The following is a 14,425-nucleotide window of genomic DNA, read 5'->3' on the forward strand; positions in this document are numbered from 1 at the left end:
CAGATATGGTCCCTTCCCTCTTCCCCTGCAGCCTCGGAAGGATTTCTCCTCTTGACATAGCGGAAGAAATCCTGATGAATGGAAAAAAGAGTAGACTAGAGGTTCTGTCTAATATAGAAGGACACTTCTTTCTCTTATACATCCATCTTCTTATTTGAGGAGAACAATGTGTGGAGTACATTCTCAGCTCAGTGTTGTTTTAGTACTCCTGAACTTTAGAGAAGTACAAAAGCAGAAATCGTGACCCCTACTCTTACAGAATTAGCCAGAGAGAGAGAGAAGAGAGCAAAGAATGCCATTTTTGTCCTCAGCCCGGGCTGCTTGGCACCAGCCAGCCCTGGTAGGTGGAGCCTTGGATCTGAGTCCGATGCCCAGGCCTCCACTTCATTTAACTGCCTTCCCGCTGGCTGTGGGACATGGATGAGACCCTCAGTTCTCAGCAGCCAAGTTTCTCGTCTATGAAAACATGCCCATAACAGTGTTCCTATTTTCTGGCTAATATGATTGTCCTTTTTCCCTGCAGGTTATTCTCCATCCCACTCCCAACAGCCCCAAACAGTCAGAGTGGCACAAAATGGCAGTCTCCAAAAACTGCCCCGATCAAGACCTCAAAATCAAACTTGCCGTCCGAATGGACAAGCCTCAAAACATGAAGCATTCTGGGTAAGTGTTCCTTCTCCGAGTGGTAATTTTGGACCCACCCCATTCATTTCTTAAAATATTTAAAAATAAAAATAGATAAAAGTTGATCTTCAGAGAACGACATGGAAGAAAAGCCAAAGAAATATGAGAGATTATTAAAATACCTGACTTCGATATTTACTATATAAGCTTCCTCGATTCTTATGACTACTGTATTTTCATTTGCTAAACCACCAGGACAGGGTCATTGCCTTATCCTTTTCTAATAGAATTTCCAGTACAGTTCAAAACCTTCCTAGACTCATGCTCGGTGGTTCTGGTCTAAGAGGTTTTACTGGCCTCACATACCTCCTTAAAGGCATCCAGATCTTTCAGATTCTCTGAATCATGCACTTGCACCTTCATTAACAACCACACCCAGGAGGTGTAAGCAGTTGCTGTAGGGGACCTTCAAACAATCAACTCACGTTGAATCAGTTTTAGTGTTTAGCATAACATTTAAATTAACCAGAGAGTAGAAATTGTATGACTGTCTTCAGTTTCTTAAGGTTTGAGAGGAATGACCAATTAAGTAATCTCAAGTAGGATAAAAAGAATAGGTAAACTGTAGTTTTATTTTGCAGATCAAACCAATGGTTTGTATAGGAAATGTTTCTTGGCAAGTGGGTATGTGCTGAGCCCCATTGCCTATTAAACTAAATTGCTTGGACACCTCTATCTCAGAAAATCTGACCACTTAGAAAGGAGCTGGGCCATTTAACTCTGACTAGGGGAATGTTTAACCAGTGGAAGGGAATGGATTGTGTTCCAAGGATTTTGCAGGTACCATTTGCCAACCAGCTATCATTCTGCTTACGTGTTTGTGAAAGGACTTAAAGTAATAAAACTGACATGAAAACTGAAGCTTGGTTATGCGCTAGAGATGTGGGGAATTCAAAAACCCAATACCAGGGGCTGGTCACTGATTAAGACAGATTTAAACAGAAGCCCGTGAGAGATTCAGGCGGGCGTGGTCGGGATAGGAGGTACACATCCCAGCAGCTGAGCACACCACGGCAGCATGCAGGCAGAGTAAAGAGCAACGCCCTGGCCTTGGTGCCTCTGAGTTCTAGGGAACAAAGAAGGCTCAAGTTTCGAGTGAAAGATAGATACTTACTAGGGAGGGTATTGGAGGGGGTCAGGCATGGGGAACTCCAAAGGAAGCAAAGGTCTCCCACCAACTAGAGACTGGCTGCTGAACCTGAGCTCTGGCTTGGATTTGGAGAATTTCCATGTCATTGTCTTTTTTTTTTTAACATCTTTATTAGAGGATAATTGCTTTACAATGTTGTGTTAGTTGCTGCTGTATAACAAAGTGACTCAGCTGTACGTATACCTATATCCCCGTATCCCCTCCCTCTTGTGTCTCCCTCCCACCCTCCCTATCCCACCCCTCTAGGTGGTCACAAAGCACAGAGCTGATCTCCCTATGCTATGAGGCTGCTTCCGACTAGCTATCTAGTTTACATTTGGTAGTGTATATATGTCCATGCTACTCTCTCACTTAGTCCCAGCTTACCCTTCCCCCTCCCTGTGTCCTCAAGTCTATTCTCTACGTCTGCATCTTTATTCCTGTCCTGCCCCTAGGTTCATCAGAACATGGCATTGTCTTGAGGCCAAAGTATTCCTAGAGTTTTAGGTGGGATTTTGGCAAAGCTCTTCTGCCTGTGGCCGTGAGAAGGCTGTAGGGGAATGAGCCAGTCCCCTGCTATACACTCTGTCCTTTTTCAACTGTCCACGATGAAGGGCTAGCTTTGCCTCATCTCAGTTAGCATCTCATGAAAATGTTTGTGACATGTTTCTAAGGTCAGCTTTCCCTCCTTCTTATCATTATTACTGGCATATATTCCCAAAATGTTAAATGGGATTTCTCCCTAATATCCCTTCCTCTGCAATATAAACATCCTAGTTTCAAGGCAAAGAATCTGAGAATTCTGTTAGGTTCCTGTAGCACCCAGGAACAGCGTTTGTGTCTTAAGCAAAGCATTGGCTCGTAAATACTTGGTAAATATTTGCTAAAGGAATGAGAGCATGAGTGAGCAGGTTGGAGGGAAAGAGGGCGAAGTGAAGAGGGTAGAGCAGACAAAAAAGAGAAACAGAAATATGAATGAATATATCTGTCCTTAAACCTACTTCTTAAAGAAACTTCTTAAAAAGATCAGTAGCTCAACCCACTTTCTAGGCCCCTTTGAAGCTCTGTGCTGGGAGTTTTACAAACTCTCTCTCGTTTAATCCCCACGGCAAACACTTGACATAGGTATTACTTTCCTTATTGGACAAATTCCCATTTCCCACATTCTCTTCAGTTCTCTAACCAATCTGGATTAAGAAATTTTTCTCTTGATTCATTCATAAAATTACTAACATATTTCAGACCATCTTGACCCTACGGATGATAGAAGAAATCTGTAACTCACTTCTGACAGGCTCCACAGTGATTTCATTTTACTAGGCTGCCATCTAAAAATTACCCCTGCCGGGAGATATACCAGGAGGGCCTAGGGCAGCTCTGAAAGGTGGACAGTGGGCACCTTAAAAACACTGTCAGACCCACGGTGGCCTAAATCAGGGCTGGACAACCTTAGCTACCCAAGGGCTGATTCAAGGAAAATAAAAATGTTGTGAACTACATTTTTTTTCCATTTAAACTTAAAATAGCTTTATGAAGCCCTATTATATGGGGAAGGAGGATAGAAATATCAGAACAGTGTCACAGCTTAGAGAATGAGAGAGAGAAAGGAATTTTTAAGAATCAACTCTGAGGTTATAAATTGTGTCTACTTCGATGTTTATTAAAACCTAGAGGAAGGGAGGGTGGGAGGGAGGGAGATGCAAGAGGGAAGACATATGGGAACATATGTACATGTATAACTGATTCACTTTGTTATAAAGCAGAAACTAACACACCATTGTAAAGCAATTATACCCCAATAAAGATGTTAAAAAAAATAAAAAAATAAAACCTAGAGGAAACCTCAGAATTACTGTGAATTACTCCTTGTTGGTGGACTGTGGTTCCTGGAATGAGCCACTGAGCCATTCAGAATAACTTTATTGAATAGAAAAATGTCAGTGAGAAAATCCACACTAGCTTTTGGCCTTAAGACATGAGTATTAGGGATATCTGAGAATGAGCATCTCCTCGGTGGCTTTCTAATTTTTCATCTTTTATATCCATATGATGTTCTCAAGTTCAGGAAGTGCATTCACGTGCATCATCTCATGTTACCCCTGAAACAGCCTCCCAAGGATTAGTTATTATTATCCCTCCATCTTAATAAATGGCCTCTCCCTTCGCCCAGTTGCTCAGACCAACATCCTCAGCGTCATGTGACACTTTTCTCTCTCTCTCACCCTTCATCTCATCCATCATCACGTTCTCGTCACTCCACCTTCAAGGTAAATCTAGAGTTCAACCTCTCATGACCACCTCCACACCATCATTCGAATCCAGGCCTCCCTCATTCTCCCTCTCACCTGTTGCACTTGTCTTGTCAGCAGTCCCCCCGCTGCTGTCCTTGCCCCTTGTAGGCTCTTTCCCACCCTGAAGCCAGAGTAATTTTTTTTAAAACACAAGTCAGATCCTGCCACTTGAATGCTGGAAAATCTCCAGTGATTCCCCATCTCGTTCAAAATAAAAGTCAGTGTTGCCTCTGTGGCAACAAGGCCCTGTCTAATAAGGACACCACTACTATCTGACCTTGATCACGGCTCTAGCCTCCCTGGCCTCCTTGCTCTTCCTGAAGACTTCATGTGTACCCCCACTGCAGGGCCTTTGTCCCCACTGTTTCCTCTGCCTTGGATGCCCCTTCTCCCCCACCCAGATGTCCACATGGCTCACCTTGATTTCTGTGTGTCTCTATACCTTAGCGGAATGCCTTTCCTGGCCCATCTGTGTCCTCTGTCTGTCTCTTACTCTGCTTTGTTTTCACCAGAGCACTTACAGTCATCTCACATACCAGCTATTTCTTCATTTATTATTTTGTTGTCTGTCTTCCCCACTGGACTTTGAGTTCCTTGTCAGCAGGGGCATCTGCCTTCTTTGTTCGAAGAAGCTAGTACAGGGCCTGACATGTAGTATAAGTCCAATAAATGTTGTTGCATAAATGAATGTGAATGAGTCAATCTCTACAAATAAGGAAACTGAGGATTAGAGTGGTGAACACACTTGCCCAAGTCAGAGTAAGCATCAGAGCCAGGTCTAGAATTGTGTTATTTCTTTCCATTTGAAATGAAAGAAATCAACTTAACTGAGGACCTGAAACATGATTAGAATACAGAGCTTCCCATGACTCCACTTGGAATTCATTCATTGCACCACAGCTTATAAGTCTTAGCTATGCTTTTTTTTTTTTTTTTGGCTGAATATTTTTAATTTAATAAAAGCTATAAAACTTACATCCAAAAAGTTCAACAAACCCACGTTTAAGAAACATGAAAAAAATTACAGCAAGGTACAGTGTAAGTATAAAGCTAATAACGAGTGATAGAGAGAAAATCATAAAAGCAGCCAGAGAACAAAGAAGTGTTACACAGAAAAGGATAAAACAGTTCTTGTTAGAAGCATTGCAAGTGAGAAGACAGAGGAGCAACACCGTTAATGTACTCAAGTCTATATGTGCAATGAAAACATCTTTCAAAGTGAATGACAAAATAGTTACCCATGCTTCTTAAAATCCCCTTTCCTTTTCCACCTTCTTAGCTGTGCCATTGCTCTAGACTTCTTGTTTTCAAAACCATCACACTCCTCTCCCTTCCCCATAAGTCCCCAAGATACCACTCATATTGACACAGACTCTCAAACAGAACTACCTAGACTGACCTAATTCAATATATTTAGGATCCCACTTTATTTCCCATTGGCTTATTTTCTATAATTAGATCAATTAAATCAAGTTAGTTGATAGTGTTGTTTAAATCTTCTAAACCTTTACTGATTTTCTGCAAATTATTGAGATAGAGGTATTGAAATCTGACTATAATTGTGGATTTGTTTGTTTCTACTTAAGAGTTCTGTCCACCTTTGCATCATATATTTTGAAGCTCTGTTATTAGATGCATAAACATTTAAGATTACTGTGTCTTCTTGATGAATTGACCCTTTTATCATTATAAAATGATCTTCTTTATCCCTGGTAATATTCTTGATCCTGAAATTTATTTTGTGTGACAGTAATAAATATAACCACTCCAGATTTTTTAAAAACCAATGTTGGCATCGTAATTCCTTTCCCATCCTTTTATTTTTTGCCTCTTTGTGTCTTTAGATTTAAAGTGCATTTCTTGCAGGAAGCATAGAGTTAGGTCTACTGAGCACTTACTGGGGGCCAGTTACTGTGCTAACAACTTGACATGCATCATCTCCATCTGTCCTCACAACAACCAAATGAAGTAGATCCTATGCTAACCCCATTTTACAGCTGATTAAACTGAGGCGTGGGGCAGCTAAACCTAAGGACCTAAGGACCCAGAATTCCCACCTAGGTATTTCCACCTTGAGTTTGAGATGTAACCCCTCAGGTAACTTTGGCTCACTGTACTAGAATGTTGATTATCTATTCATAAATCCAGATTTGCAAATATCTGGATAGCCTGAAGAGGTAGTTGAGGGTCACTAATGCCCACACAGGTAGATCTGTCTATGGAATGAAGAGCTGGAGGGGGGAAGCCACCTGTATGTCTACAATGACAGAATTCCATCTGCTCCAGGTACTTTTCATTCTGCTTAATGAGTGTGTTTCAACCTAAGAAAATATAGAACCAGAGCTGACTAGACAGAAACTGTACATTGTAGCCCTCAATTTTTCTTGGTTTTGATATCTGGTATGTGCCAAATTAGCAATAAATTCTGAGGAAGCCTCAGAGGGAAAGACCTTCTTTCATGCAAACCAAATGATACTTCCCAAAGGAGCATTGTTCGTTTTCCTCTGATCCCACTCAGCTTTCCCATTCAGAAGCCTTCAACCACAAGTCCTCTCTGTTTGATTGGAATAGCCATTCATGTTCTTAGTTCAATAAAGAAACCAAAGTTTGTCATCTATAAGAGGAAGAATAGCATGCTGAAGGGGGCCCTCTGGAACCAGAGTGTTCTGGGTGTAAATTCTGGCTATGTCATTCACCAGCTTGGCGCCCTGGAGAAATGACTTGACCTTTCTGAACTTCAGTTTCCTCAGCTGTAAAATAGGAGTGATAACATGATGACATACCCAGTGATAATTGCTTACTTTGTGCCAGATATTGTTCTAAGCGCTTTATGTCTCATTAACTGCTTTAATCCTCACAGCAACACTTGAAGTAGGTACCATTATGACTGTCCCCATTGTACAGATGAGAAAACTGAGGTAGAGGTAAGTTTAGTAACTTGCCCAAGGTCATGCAGGAACGTTAGCAACGTAAGCTTAAGCAACATAAGCTCCAGATTCAAGCTCTTAACCCTTCCGGGTGGGTATAATAAATTCACATAAAGTACCTGGCACAGCACAGAAGACTAGTAAGACTTCACGAGCAGTAGCTAGCATTTTTATCATGAAGGAAAAAATTAATGATACCATATGAATTACATTCTGTGCGTTCACGTGAACTCCTTTTCCTACTTCCGTTCTCATCAGTTAAAACTATAAACACTTTAGAGGTCGTAGCTGTGTTTGTTGTTTTGAATCTCTTTATGTGGATTCAAGTTAAGAAGTAAGAAAAATTGGTAGTAGCGGCCAGAAAAGTATGAGAGTTACAACGTTACTAGGCATTACTAAAAATAGAAAAATTTTCACCCATTGTCTTATTTATCTTTTAATTCATCTATTTCCCTATGTACATATGTCCAAGGAGATTTCTTGTCACATATTTAGCTATTAATAACTACTCGTAACGATACACTGACCTCTGTACTCAAAGATATTTTATAATAAGGCTGATATTTATTATGCATCTACTTCCTGCCATGCCTCGTGCTTATACTTCACAAGCATCATCTCGTTTAATCTCCACAACCACCCTGCAAGAGAGGGACCATTCCTGGCCCTGTTTTCCAGAGCACCGAGTGGTTAAGCATCTTGTCCAACATCTCAGATTAACCACTAGAACTGGAACACTATACTCTTAATCAGTACAGACCAATAACCCTGTCTCTCCTTGGACCTGGCTGAAGGTTCCTGTTAGGTCCATTTCTGCCATGGATACATTCATATATTATTTCAAGAAGGTTAAGAACACTGTCCAGGGCAGCTAGGTAATCCACATAACCAGAGCTGACCATGTTGGCCTCGGGGCTGATGCACTTACCAGCCGTCCAGCCATTTCCACGGCCTCAGCCTCAGTCCAGCCACCATCCTCTTTCTGTCGTCTGCACTACTGTAACCGTCTCACTGGTGTCCCAGCCTTCTCTCTTGCCTTTTGCATCTACAGTGCATTAACCACTCAGCAGCCACCGGGATCATCTTAAATAGAAATTTAATTGTGTCACTTGCCTGCTTAAAACCCTTCTATATTTTCCCATCCTTATTTAGATGGAGTGTATTCCTGATCTAATTTGCCCATTAAAAGATCACTCTGTCTGCCATGTAATGAAAAGAGTTAGAGTGAAAGCAGGGAGACCAGAGAGGAGCCTGTTGCTGTGGTCTGGGTAGACATGATAGTAGCTTGAATGGGGAGTAGCAGTGGAGATAGAAATAGATGGGATATATTTTGGGAGGAAAAAAAAAAAAACTCAAAGAACTTGGCAGTGGAGTGCATGTCTCTATGCAATGTGTGAAACTCTCATCAGAAAGTTTGATAAAGATGGCTCCGGTTTCCCAAGGCATTCATAACTAACTGAAATATGGCAAATGTATACTGACCACCTACCATACATCAAAAGCTGTGCTAGGAATTTAGAAAGGAAAATTGAGAAAAAGAGAACAAGTTTCCTTCCTTCAAGGAACTCACAATCCAATAGAAACAATACATATGAAAATAAATAAATTATAGCAGTGTGATCATTGTAACTACCAGCAGAATTATCTGCAGGGCCCAGGAGGTGATGACATCACAGTAAGGATTCAAACTTAGGAAGAATATGAATTCTAACATAAGGAGCAGGGAGAAGGCATTCCGGGCACCATAACACGTGCAAAGTTATGGGGGTGTGCAACTTTATGGTGTGGTGAGGAATTACAGGTAACATAAGGCACAGAAGCTAGCAAACAAAGTCATTTTTAGGCCAGGTCAAGATGTTCCATTTTGTTTCTATAGGCTAAGGTTTCCCTGGGTCTCTTCTTACCACTGATGGTACACAAGATTGTTTCGTGGTATACAGACAAGCATATATTAGTTAAGCAGTTATTTATGTATTTTAATGTGCATTATGTAATATAAAATTAGTATATCAAAGCTACAATGTAAAGTTTCCTTTCAAAATAAATTTATTCTTGTTAAATACGTCAATTTAAAGAAAAAAGGCAAGTAAATCATGCAACAGATGGACCGATCTGGGATAAATCATGGAAGTGCAAGATGAGTGGTCAAAGTTGCGGGCTCCCCTCGTGTCAGTGGGGGGGACTCACTGAAGGAGTTTCAGCAGGGAAATTCATACATGCAGATGGTAGGATCCGTCCCACAGCCAGGAGGAGGATGAAACTCATTCTGGTGAAACCGATTAAGAGTTTCCTCTGTGGTTTACCATGGCCGTAAAATGTGTGCTGGGACTGAAAGAGTGGAGGTGTGAGCAAAGTAAGGAACTTGGCAGGAGGTAAAAATCAAGTGCACTTGGTAATTAAAGAATCAGCATGAGGAAGCAAAAGGACCCGGAAGACTCATTCCTGGCATGAAGGTCTGAGTACTTAGGCCACCAGCCACTGCTACGAGCCCCTGAAATTTGTCAAACAGTGTACATTTTAATTAGGTGCATTCTTCATTGTGTTCCAAAGCAGAAACTGTGTCTGATTCCAAGTGAAGTGGGGATTTGGAAGTTGTCCAGTTGGGTTTTGATAGCACATAAAGCCAGTTTTGGAACTCGAGGATTTGAGTGGGTTTGAGTATGACCAGCTCTCTCTTCACTTGGTCCAATAGAGCTTGAAAACCACCAGCCTCACTTCCCTGATCAATGCCAGTTCAACGTGTATCAATCCATCAGGCCAACAGGGTAATTCAGGAATGAATTAGTAACACTGACCGTGAAATCTCCAGACAGCTTGGAAGTGTGCCTTTGTTGTTCTCAACCCTCCTTTAACTAAATTTTTTCTGCATAAAGATTAATTTCCATCAACAGAAGAGCAATTCGGGGAGAGGGACGGGTGTAGGGAGGACTTTCTCTGCCGACTTGAAACTTCCTTTCTGTAACATAACTACATTTGCCAGAATTACAGGAAAAGCAGACAAGGTTTGCTTTGTTTACTAAAGGTTTTCCTGAAAGAGACTTGACAGGAGGTGAAAGAGTTGGAGTTGTGAGATTTAGCACTCTTTTCTTCTCTCCTGTGCAACAGCTCTCAGGAGTTTCCCTACCTATAAGACGTTTAGCACAAAAACAAATTAAGGTACAATGTAACATTTTCCAAGGTGTTTCCTGGAATCAGTCAAGGTTCTAAGGCAAGTCTGATGATGGGCCACAATTCCTCCTACAAACCAAAGTAAACCCTGCCTGCTGCTCTTCATTCTTCTCAACCACACACTCCAGAGTCTGCAATCTGTTCCTGAGCCCTGTTTGCGAGCACCCAGCTTCATGGTAAAGCGAGCTAAACAGCTCACTAGCTCAAGCATTAACGCATCTCTGGTCTTTTTGCTTTCCTTCAGGTATTTATGGGCCATCGGTAAGAATGTCTGGAAGAGATGGAAGAAAAGATTTTTTGTCTTAGTGCAGGTAACTCTTCAACTCTCATATCAGTCTTAAGAGCCATTATTTTTAAAGATTCGATAGGATTCATTAATGTTTTTGATATAATTTACCTTAAGTGCACAAAGCTCAAGTGTTTAACTCAGTGAATTCCTATATATTACTTATGCATGCAACCACCGTTCAGAGGGGTACAGAACATTTCCAGTACCCAGAGCGCTCCCTTCTCCTCCTTTTCCTTTTTACATCACTTTCAAGTTCTAAAAATTAATGCATGCTCATTATTTTTTAATTCTAACAATACAGAAATATATATGAAATGTGGGAGCAGTAAACTCCCACCCCTGCCAGCGATGCAGGAACCTAGGGAGGGAGCAAGTGTGTGCCTGATTAGGGCAATAGGGACACTAACATTATTTTAGAAGAATCTGCTATTTCTAAAAGCACTAAGGTAGTCATTATGAGAAAAGCCAGAATTTAGTTGGACTTTTTGCATCTCTTTCATTGTTTAGTAAGTTTGATTTTGAATCACCTGTGGAAGAACATTCCAGTCTTCTTGATGTCTGAGGCTTCCAGACCCCCTATAATTATGTTTAACCATCTAAATATATCTTTCCACATAGGCTTTTTTTAAATAATCAAACTCTTCATGTTGTTCATCAACTTGCTTTTTCGTTTTTGAACACAATCATTGTAGACATTGTTTCATGAATGCACATATAGCTCAGATTCTAATACCTGTGGAATTTTCCTTTTGGAGGTACTTTGGGCTTCCCCAGTTGGAACTATCATTAACCATGCAGCAGGGTACATCTCTGTATATAAAGATGCAGGTGTAGATATAGATATTGACGTTACTAATACATCAGTAATATATAAATAATATTATTGCCGTCTTCATTGTATCTTTAAGAAAAAAAGTTTCCAGAAATAGTAATGCATGTCCTCGAAAATCTCCATGCCCCCCCTTTTTTTTGGTTTGTTTGCTTTTTGCATCAGGATTTTTCAGTTTACATAGGAATTTGTCATTGCCTTTTTTTAATTTGCAAGTTTCACCAGAGCATGTGAGCTATAATTCAATTTGCCAGAAGTTAATTTATTCTGTCCTCTGAAAGCTGTCACAAAGTGAGTCAACTTGTAATTTAGTGACTAAAGGTGTTTACTGGGTTATTGTGTTGGCTATGAGCATTGACTAGTATTTTGAGCACTATGGATTCTGAAATCTCACAGTAAAAGCAGCTGCCTCTTAGTCTAAATGGCCTTGAAAGTTCCACCAACCCTGAGCTTCTAAGGCTACACCTTCTACAGATCTACTCAAGCTTCTACTGTGTCTCTAAGGCAAACAGCATCTGTCTTGCATCTAGAAGCAAGAGGTAATCTTTGCTTTCATAATCACTATGGGGTGCAACAAAACCTTAAAATAAATTAACCAAAGGAAAACTTTGGAATTATTCCCAACCATCCAAATAAGCCACAGATAAGTGATGGAAGACATTTCATCCAGAGATACATTTCCTCAGAATATCAGCTAACCAACATTTATTGAGTACCTATTTTGTGAAGGGTACATTGATAGGTCATAGAGAAGAACTGGGAGACCTGGTCTCTCACTTCCAGAAGAGGATCTCTTACAGTTCTTTATAGGCAAATAGCAGAAACAGACTCAAGGTAAGTAAGGTTTTAAAAAAAGTGTATTGGAAGGCTCTTGTGGCAGTTCATAGGATTGGTGATAAAAGCTAGTACTCAGAGTAGTTCCAGAAATCCCGGTGGTGGGAACCATGGCCAGTGTCATTGACATGGCTGTAAGACAAAATCAGCTCTGACCGTTTTCTGTCTTTGTGTCTCCACTTGAGGACCAAATCTGAGAGAGGGAATTGGATTGGTCCAGCTTGTGTCACACCAGCTTTTCAGAAGGGCAGACCATGTTGCTTTGATTCACAGTGCCACTGAGCTGTCTCCAGTGCAAAATCAGCATGCCATTACCAGAAAAAGAAATGGATGCTGAGTAGGCAAAAACAGCTGATATCTACCCTAAAGAGAGCATGTAAGTGGAGCGACAAGACACATAAAAAAAAAAAATACCTAGGAATAAACCTACCTAAGGAGACAAAAGACCTGTATGCAGAAAACTGCAAGACACTGATGAAAGAAATTAAAGATGATACAAACAGATGGAGAGATATACCATGTTCTTGGATGGGAAGACTCAACATTGTGAAAATGACTATACTACCCAAAGCAATGTACAGAGTCAGTGCAATCCCTAACAAACTACCACTGGCATTTTTCACAGAACTAGAACAAAAAATTTCACAATTTGTATGGAAACACAAAAGACCCCGAATAGCCAAAGCAATCTTGAGAAAGAAAAATGGAGCTGGAAGAATCAGGCTCCCAGACTTCAGACTATACTACAAAGCTACAGTCATCAAGAGAGTATGGTACTGGCACAGAAACAGAAATATCGATCAATGGAACAGGATAGAAAGCCTAGAGATAAACCCATGCACATATGGTCACCTTATTTTTGATAAAGGAGGCATGAATATACAATGGAGAAAAGACAGCCTCTTCAATAAGTGGTGCTGGGAAAACTGGACAGCTACATGTAAAAGAATGAAATTAGAACACTCCCTAACACCATCCACAAAAATAAACTCAAAATGGATTAAAGACCTAAATGTAAGGCCAGACACTATCAAACTCTTAGAGGAAAACATAGGCAGAACACTCTATGACATAAATCACAGCAAGATCCTTTTTGACCCACTCCTAGAGAAATGGAAATAAAAACAAAAATAAACAAATGGGACCTAATGAAACTTAAAAGCTTTTACACAGCAAAGGAAACCATAAACAAGACGAAAAGACAACCCTCAGAATGGGAGAAAATATTTGCAAATGAAGCAACTGACAAAGGATTAATCTCCAAAATTTACAAGGAGCTCATGCAGCTCAATATCAAAAAAACAAATAACCCAATCCAAAAATGGGCAGAAGACCTAAATAAAACATTTCTCCAAAGAAGATATACAGATTACCAACAAACACATGAAAGGATGCTCAACATCACTAATCATTAGAGAAATGCAAATCAAAACTACAATGAGGTATCACCTCACACGAGTCAGAATGGCCATCATCAAAAAATCTACAAACAGTAAATGCTGGAGAGGGTGTGGAGAAAAGGGGACCCTCTTCACTGTTGGTGGGAATGTAAATTGATACAGCCACTATGGAGAACAGTATGGAGTTTCCTTAAAAAACTCTAAATAGAACTACCATACGACCCAGCAATCCCACTACTGGGCATATACCCTGAGAAAACCATAATTCAAAATGACACATGCACCCCAATGTTCATTGCAGCTCTATTTACAATAGCCAGGACATGGAAACAACCTAAATATCCATTGACAGATGAATGGATAAAGAACATGTGGCACATGTATACAATGGAATATTACTCAGCCATAAAAAGAAATGAAATCGAGTTATTTGTAGTGAGGTGGATGGACCTAGAGTCTGTCATACAGAGTGAAGTAAGCCAGAAAGAGAAAAACAAATACCATATGCTCACACATATATATGGAATCTAAAAAAAAAAAAAAAATGGTTATGAAGAACCTAGGGGCAGGATGGGAATAAAGATGCAGACCTACTAGACAATGTACTTGAGGACATGTGGAGGGGGAAGGGTCAGCTGGGACAAAGTGAGAGAGTGGCGTGGACATATATACACTACCAAATGTAAAATCGATAGCTAGTGGGAAGCAGCCGCATAGCACAGAGAGATCAGCTCGGTGCTTTGTGACCACCTAGAAGGGTAAGATAGGGAAGGTGGGAGGGAGGGAGACGCAAGAGGGAAGAGATATGGGGATATATGTATATGTATAGCTGATTCACTTTGTTATAAAGCAGAAACTAACACACCATTGTAAA

General features: G+C 40.5%; 1 protein-coding gene across 20 annotated transcripts in view; it reads left to right on the forward strand.

Annotated features, from left to right (window-relative positions):
• Nucleotides 1–14,425, forward strand: part of CADPS (calcium dependent secretion activator) — an 804,342-nt gene that overhangs the window by 616,388 nt on the left and 173,529 nt on the right. For all 20 annotated transcript variants that reach the window (XM_060307918.1, XM_060307911.1, XM_060307913.1 and 17 more), the window contains 2 exons: nt 524–663; nt 10,444–10,510. In XM_060307918.1, the coding sequence (XP_060163901.1) occupies nt 524–663; nt 10,444–10,510 (207 nt within the window). The remainder of the gene's footprint in view (nt 1–523; nt 664–10,443; nt 10,511–14,425) is intronic.

This window comes from Globicephala melas, chromosome 11 (genome assembly GCF_963455315.2).
Source record: "Globicephala melas chromosome 11, mGloMel1.2, whole genome shotgun sequence".
Classification (NCBI taxonomy): Eukaryota; Metazoa; Chordata; class Mammalia; order Artiodactyla; family Delphinidae; genus Globicephala; species Globicephala melas.